Source organism: Ischnura elegans, chromosome 3 (genome assembly GCF_921293095.1).
Source record: "Ischnura elegans chromosome 3, ioIscEleg1.1, whole genome shotgun sequence".
In the NCBI taxonomy this organism is placed as follows: Eukaryota; Metazoa; Arthropoda; class Insecta; order Odonata; family Coenagrionidae; genus Ischnura; species Ischnura elegans.
In genome coordinates this window covers 72,980,880-72,988,436 of record NC_060248.1, presented here as the reverse complement: position 1 = coordinate 72,988,436, position 7,557 = coordinate 72,980,880, and the positions used below count along the sequence as shown (strand labels likewise).

General features: G+C 38.4%; 1 protein-coding gene across 1 annotated transcript in view; it reads left to right on the top strand.

Moving 5' to 3' along the window:
• Positions 1-1,662: 1,662 nt before the first annotated feature.
• The window catches only part of LOC124156007, a 182,085-nt gene continuing 176,190 nt past the window's right edge, over positions 1,663-7,557 (top strand). Inside the window, exon 1 of the mRNA XM_046530287.1 lies at positions 1,663-2,368. Coding sequence (XP_046386243.1) covers positions 2,251-2,368 — 118 coding nt within the window. The 5' untranslated portion in view covers positions 1,663-2,250. The remainder of the gene's footprint in view (positions 2,369-7,557) is intronic.

Genomic DNA, 7,557 nt, shown 5'->3' with positions numbered 1-7,557 from the left:
TTTCCATTTATAACTTCAAATAATTTGACGGCTACAGCCGGTAAAATTATTTGAAGTTATTTTTATCCAAACCACTTTTGAAGCCAGCGAGAAAAAAAGGCGGTCAATACAAAGAAACGCTAATATAAAAACTGGAAGGAAATAAATTCATACATCAAAAGAAAATAAAAAATGAGGTGATGACATCAACATACCCGTATTTATTTATGTTTGAAGCAGGTAGAATTATGTAATTCCCCCGTTAAATATTTAATCCCTGGCAAAAAGAGATCATTAATATTTCATTATTTGTAAATTTGGTCACAAAATACCTGACTTGAGTATATTCATCACATTTTCTTCCATGGAAAAAGCAAACTTAGCAAATGAAGATTTTACGAAATCAAACGATTGTGCGATTTCCACGAGATATCGTCAAGCATTTAGCAAAGTGAAAAAAGACTGGAAAAGTTTAGAGAAGAGAATTTTTTTATCCTATGGGCCTAGAAACTCAGCCTGATTGAGGAGGTAAAAGGTGGAATACATTCCTAATGAACTGCGAGAAAATATCTCCTATTTTGACTAAGAGAAAGTCATGGAGTTTGTGTAATTAGGGCCCGTGTTGGGTATTATTTAACAGCATGATTACATAAAGCGAAATGTTGTCAATTTAATTACACATTTGAACTTATTTCAATATCGACTGAATTTATTCGGCAATTACTGCTTATAGTAATTTAATTCAGTTTACAGAGTAAAACTTATTCATAATTGTTCTTCTTTGTATATCTTTATAATTCTCTATAATTTTTGTCAGAATTATTTATGCAAAATTTTTACAATGAAAACACGCAACACTTTTCGATCGCAGAAATTCAACTGCAGTAATGACATTCCGCTGAAAGTGATGAGCACTGCGTCTTAAAAATTAAATAAGAGGAAAATAACACTAGAGTCTACAACTAGCTTATCCTATCGAAATGTCTCTTTTAAAAATTGTGGTACCGCAAGAAGTTAAGGAATGAAAATCAATTTAATGAAATCAAACTACCATGCACTCCGTCACACACACAATGATGAGGGAACTTTCAAAGACTGTCGCAAAGTCTCCACGGAAAATTTGCCCGTTTCAACATTTTTCCGAAAAGGACGAAAGGGCTGGGGAAAATGGCGTTGAAAATCGGAAAGTGGCCATTGGTGCGGGAAATGGGGAAGGGGGGATCAGAGCAGCGGTGTTGATGAGGATTGCAAAAAAATAATAAAAAGACATCGATCCTGAGAGCGCTTCCAGCATGGAATGCTGAGAAAGGGACTTTGCAGCGGTTGGCGCGAAAAGGGCAATCCAGGGACAAGAGAATAAGGCGCATTCTCACGGAGCGGGTCAAATGCTCCCCCACCTCAATAAGCACTCCGGCACAACGTCACGACCACCCAAAGATCACGCGGAATTGTTCAAGACGCAAAGACGTGGTAGGATGGGGGTGGAGGCCGAGATTCCCGAAGATACTTCACGAGTGTGGAAAAGAAGGGATAGGACCATGCGGCTGGAAAAGCGCGGGAGGGTTGTAGAGTATCGCAGGTCCGCCGCGGGGAGACCGTGAGGCGCCACCGTCGCCGAGGTCGAGTCAAAGCGCGCGAGCTATAAAGATGGTGAAGGAGGGAGAAAGTGAGCGCTTCGCGGGGAGACTCTCACAATCTGTGTCGTGCCTCAGACGAGGACGGTTCCGCTCAAACTCTGCCGCTCGCAGCAAAACGCCTGAAGACCACCACCGGTAGTGCGCTTCTCCCTCGGTGTTGTTCGCCTTCGTACGCCGCCCAGGGACGGGAAGTGGGAGGACTCGGAGAGTGGTCTCTTCTTCGGGGGAAGGAAGGAAGTGCCATAGTGTTTTGAACGGGGGCAAGTGCGGGGGAGTTGCAACCGTATTCGGCAGAGACGGGATTAAATAAATTAGCTGTGATCTCCGGAGAGCGACTTTGTTGAGGGCATCGGAGACGAAGATGAGCACGAGGAGTCGGAGTGGGGAATATTCACGAGGCCAACAGGGTTGAGAGAGGGAAGAAGAGACAGAAGAAGCATCATCACCAGGGAAACCGGTCTCGTATCTCGATACACTGAAACATCGGGAATCCAAGTACATTCCCAGGAGAATTAGTTGTGTTTCGCCCCCTCAGAGGAGAAACAAAATATCCCGCCGAAGGCACGCATGTTACGTGAGTGCTTCCTCAGACAGTGATTAACCCCTGTGCCAAAAGTAAACAGAAGGTGACAATATGTGTGCGAAAACTTTGCCCATTATGAAGATCGCCGTAGCGGCTTTAGTGCTTCTGGTCACAACAAGAACATTTCAGCCGTGTGAAGCACATCCCAGGCTCCTGGTAACGACTACAGGTGAGTCATCCATTATTTGTTTTTATCAATATATAGAGATAATTTTAAAGATTTTCATGACTTACTATAAATGTGTCACCGGAGAAGTCATCAAATTTCTACCCAGCTATATGGACAACATGGGGTTTAAGTTCTTCAATGCCCACATGACTATTAAATTCAATAACAGTTTGAAGTTACTGATCATGATTGATACCCTGACTATTATTCTCAAATAATGCTTGCATTTTCGTCAAAAAGAGCGAGTTTTCCATCACTGCAGAACGCATAACAATTCATACCATCCCTTTAGATTTTTTTTGGGAAGTTTTTTCTTGAAATCTCTGCACCCATTGATGAAGCCTGATAAAGAGGTATAAATTTGTGCTATTTTAGGAGCCTGCAATACTCTACTCTTTCCTTTTTAACGCCTAATCCTCCATTCATTTTATTCATTCATTCAACTCTTCGGGCAATGAGTCACCGTTAACTCCCAACACGCAGAGGTGACCACGTTGTTTCACATGAAATGATATGACGACGCTGACCGCGGGGTACAGTGACGACCTACACCACTCGAAGCGACCTATTTTAGCTTGTGGTTTTTCAGTCACTTAGTGTACCTTAATAGTCAAATATAAGAGTTATTTTACACTCAAACCTCAGCATTATGCCTTGAGATGGGCAAATGACCAACGATTGGCAGGAAACTGAAGGTCTATAGGGGGTTAAAGTTGTCGAATATTATCTTCCAAATGAATATACACTTGTCAGTGCATTTTGAATATATTTATTACCATTAAACTTCCACAAATGGAAAATGTTGCAAATTACTTGCCCATGGTAGATTAGAGGTATTTCTTCCTCTGCGTGATTTTGTCCAGCAAAAGTATTTCCCAATAAACATTCAAGGTGCTTAATCACTGGTACCAATATTATTTTACTATGAATTAATGGCAAAAGATATACTTCTTCTTCTTCCTTCCCATACTTCCAGTAGAGTTTAGGGTACTGACAAATCATCGGTTTATATATAGAGCTGCAACCACATATATAAACTGTGTTAAGGCATTTTCATGGCAGAAGCATACTAAAATTACACTTGATATAACGCTTGAAAAAATTCTCCAGTTGAGGTGAACCTAAGATTAAATTTCATTGTCACTAGGTAAATGTAACTCCATTTGCTCAGAAAGAAAAAATAAGACAAAAACATGATTTATACAGTGCATGAAATTTAGAATAAAGGTCTTTCTAAGCCTATTCGTTTAAATAGAATCCGAAGGAATGACAAACCGGATCCTGAAGTGCAACAATGCTTTTGTCAGAGACAACTTCACTTTCATTTTCAAAGCCGTTTTGCAATGCACTACGTAAGGAGTAGAGGGTATTAGTTCGGGTAGGTTATTGTAAATAATGGTGGTCATTAATGATGCGAGCTTTTCTCACTGTGAAATCAGTCAGCCTGGCGGGACAAATTTCCAGCGGCGACCTCCTCGGTTGAAGAAAACTGTCATCACGCACAAAGGCCACCCCCGCTTGGGGGCAGCTGCACACCATTGCTCAACTCAAAACTAAGAACAGGCCCGACAAAGAGGAGCCTAACCACCGAGCAGCTTTTGTCCTCGATTTTAAGCCGGGGCAGGTCTAATTTTAAAGCATTAGAAAGGTCTGAAATTTAAAGCTCAAGACATTTAAATCTTCCCAAATTTGAAACACATTTTGAAGACCCTGCGTAAGCGCGGAAGACCCTACTGTAAATTTCATAACTTGAATAACGAATTACCTCATGAATTTCTCTTTTTAGTCACAAATATTTTCTTGAATTCTATGAAAAGTGATTGCGCATTTGATTTCATATTGCTGAATAAATAAAATTGACATGCAATACGAGCATTAAAAATTTGAGGCCTCTTTTAAATATTGAGTAACTTGCATTTCCCCAAAGTATTCAAGAAAATATCCACCAATCATAGAAATGAAACAATATTTGATTATACTTGCATGCTAAAGACAATAAAATTTAAGAAAATAAAATTGATACATCATAAATACTGATTAATATAAGCAAAGTCGATTTGATACGAAGCGAAAAATTAATTCCCTTCACAGTATATCTCATTTGAATGCGCAAAATATCTTTATGAATGTCCAAGTTTAATTCTGAGCACCCTTTTAGACCTACGCCTTGATTACACTGACAACGATATTTCCTTTTTCATTTAATCCTTGCATGGAGATGCCACCCATTTTGAGAGGTTATTGGATACAGGGTTAATGACACATGTACCCGCATTTGCACATTTCGAAAATAACCAAAAAATGAATGAATCAACAGCTAAAACTTCAAGCTTCAAAACTCTACTCAACCTGTTGAATGCAACTGTTTTTAAACCGAAACTAAAACGAGAAAATATGAAATATGACAAATCATACGAAATTAGCCTCTCGAGCTGCGGAAATAATGAGAGAATACGTACGCTCCAACCGGTGGGTAATAATTTTCCCACCACCTATTATTGGAAATAAAGATGTAACACGACTGCGAGGATCTCCCGCAGTTTTACTAATTGAATGTGACTCACCAGGGTAAAATGCACCAGTCACGTGTGAGTCATAACCTCGTCCAACAATGTCCGATCACGAATTCTACAGATCACGGAGTGTGACGCGGGACTAATTCGTATCGATGCGGATCATTCTACAAACATCGGAAACGAGCGCAATTACAGTATGGCCTCGAAAAGGAGGTCGTCCCTGAAGTGGCAGTCTTCCTCTGACATCCTGCGAGTCCTCATCCATTTCATCTCTACATCGCAAAACACGATTCTAAGCCACATTACGCAATGAGTAAGGCGCAATCAATTATTTATCCCACTTAATAATACATAAATGATATAACATCATGAGCGGAAAATGTAATGTCTGAGCCTTCAACGTATAAAAAATTATAGCAACGATTCTAATTCTCGTTATTGATGACACTTGAAGAAATAGCCATGCATCAGCAGTTGGAGCAGATTTATAAAAGCTGTCTTTCTTAACGATGGAGTTCCGGATTTTGAGGCTCGTTAGATTAATCAATAGCATTAAGGCTCGTCATAAAAACCATAAATTGGAATCCTTTCACGATCAATGCAACTTTATTTGCCGATAAATCTTTGACTGCGAGCTGATTCTAGGCGACTTGGCTGTCTTCCGCGCTTATTTTTCCTTGTATAATATGGAATAATGACCATTTAAATATAACAATCGTTAAAAATGTATATAATTTTATATATGTTACCATTTTAAACTTTGGTGCCATTACTGAAGAAAAATATTTTTTTATGAAAATATTTTCAGCTTTGCTTGAACGTTTGAATATATATTTTAAGATTATTTATTTATTTATTTTTTTTTTTTTTTTTTGATTAGACTATTAATACACAAATTAGTTTTACCTACGCTTTAAAATGTTATTTACATTATTTGTTATTTTCCACCTTTCTGGATGCTATCTTTTTGATAAAAGAAATCGAAATGTCTATACCGTTTTGAGCGAATTTTAAATTTGAAGACCAAATCGATGCAAAAACACGAAAAAATTGCAAAAAAGTCAATTTTCATGATACACGTATCAGCAGTCAAGGACAGTAAATACGTTGGTCCTTAATGCGTCTCTATGGAATAAATTACCTGCGATCAATTTTTACCTGGGAACAAGAAGTCTTGAAGTAAATGAATTCATCACACTTTCGCGACAAAAGCGAGAGTGAGCTTAAAGATCCGTCTCAGAGACGGTGGATGAAGAGGGCTCACGCGAAAATCGGCCGTAAATTTCAGCTTTCTATTTTCGCCAATCCCGCACAACAACTCACTCGCGCGACGAAGACTTCACTTTCCACCCCGATCGTAAACTCTCTTCCGAATCCCATCATCGGAAGATCTCCGAGCATGTGAGAAATTTCAATGGCATCTTCCCTGGCGATCCCGTCGTGAAATGCGAGGCTCCGTTCGCGAGGTCAAGAGACCACGTGGGAATGCGTGACCATGATTCCCGACGGCAGAAAAATATTCAAGGGCTGATAGCCCTGCAACGCATTCTCCAGTATCCTTGGATGCAACGCATGAGATCTAAAACTTGGAATGCTGTACACCGCTGATGGAGATAGGAAGACATAAGGGTTAAAATAATCATGGCTTATCACGGTTTAATATGGTCTGTGTGAGGTAGAAAAATTCCTTTAAAAAACTGGGCCTACAGAGATTTTAATGATAGAGGGGAAAACGGAGTATTAAAATGGCCAACGTGTCGACCTACGTTTTAATCATGAATACAATAAGTTTAATGGCTTCAATTACATCACACGGAGTACTAATGAATATTTTGAATAACTTTTGAACTTTGATTGACTTTGAACATCTTTAGCTGTTGTTCAGCAAATATTTTTTAATGCATAACATCTTTGTCCCGAAGAATAATTTGGAAATTATAATTAAATACACTTCGTTATCATAGGCCTCTCTGGTCCTTGAGGCATTAAAAACATAATAGAGTAATTAAAAATGAAAAATAAGAATTACAATGATGGTTGCAATACGGCAGAGTAATACGAAAAATAAACAAAATTAATTTGAGAAAAATAAGAAAATCATTCTTGAACAAACAGACATATTGAACGGCGAGGAAAGGTGAGAAACTTGCATTTAATACCAAGAAAAAATATGCGACTATTTGATTGCAATCATCAACATTTCTCGAGATTCATTTACAAAAACTAGCGTATTACAAATTACATAGTGCAAATACATACAATAGTACAGACCTCCCTTCACAAAAACTACAGCGAGAGTATATAAGGAGGGAATAGCCAGATCTTTAATGGAGTAATCTGAGAAATTGGATTGGTAATCTTCAGAAAAATTTCTAATGACAGCTCAATCGAAATAATAGGAAGTTCATTAGGAGATCAGTATATATCTTTGAAAATACATACAATAACGCGCAACTATATGTACTTGATACGGATAAATTTCTGTGCGTAGATCCGTGGAATAAGAGATGTGACTTGCGAGGGATGATATAATAGTGAATAAATATGATAAATACTTTGTTGTGAACAAGGAAGAATTCGATACGCTAAAAAATGGTTATTTTGTGTGAATTGTTGAGCGAGATATACTTAAAAACTCTAAACTGCCGGAGTGTAAGAATTTTTAAAAGTATT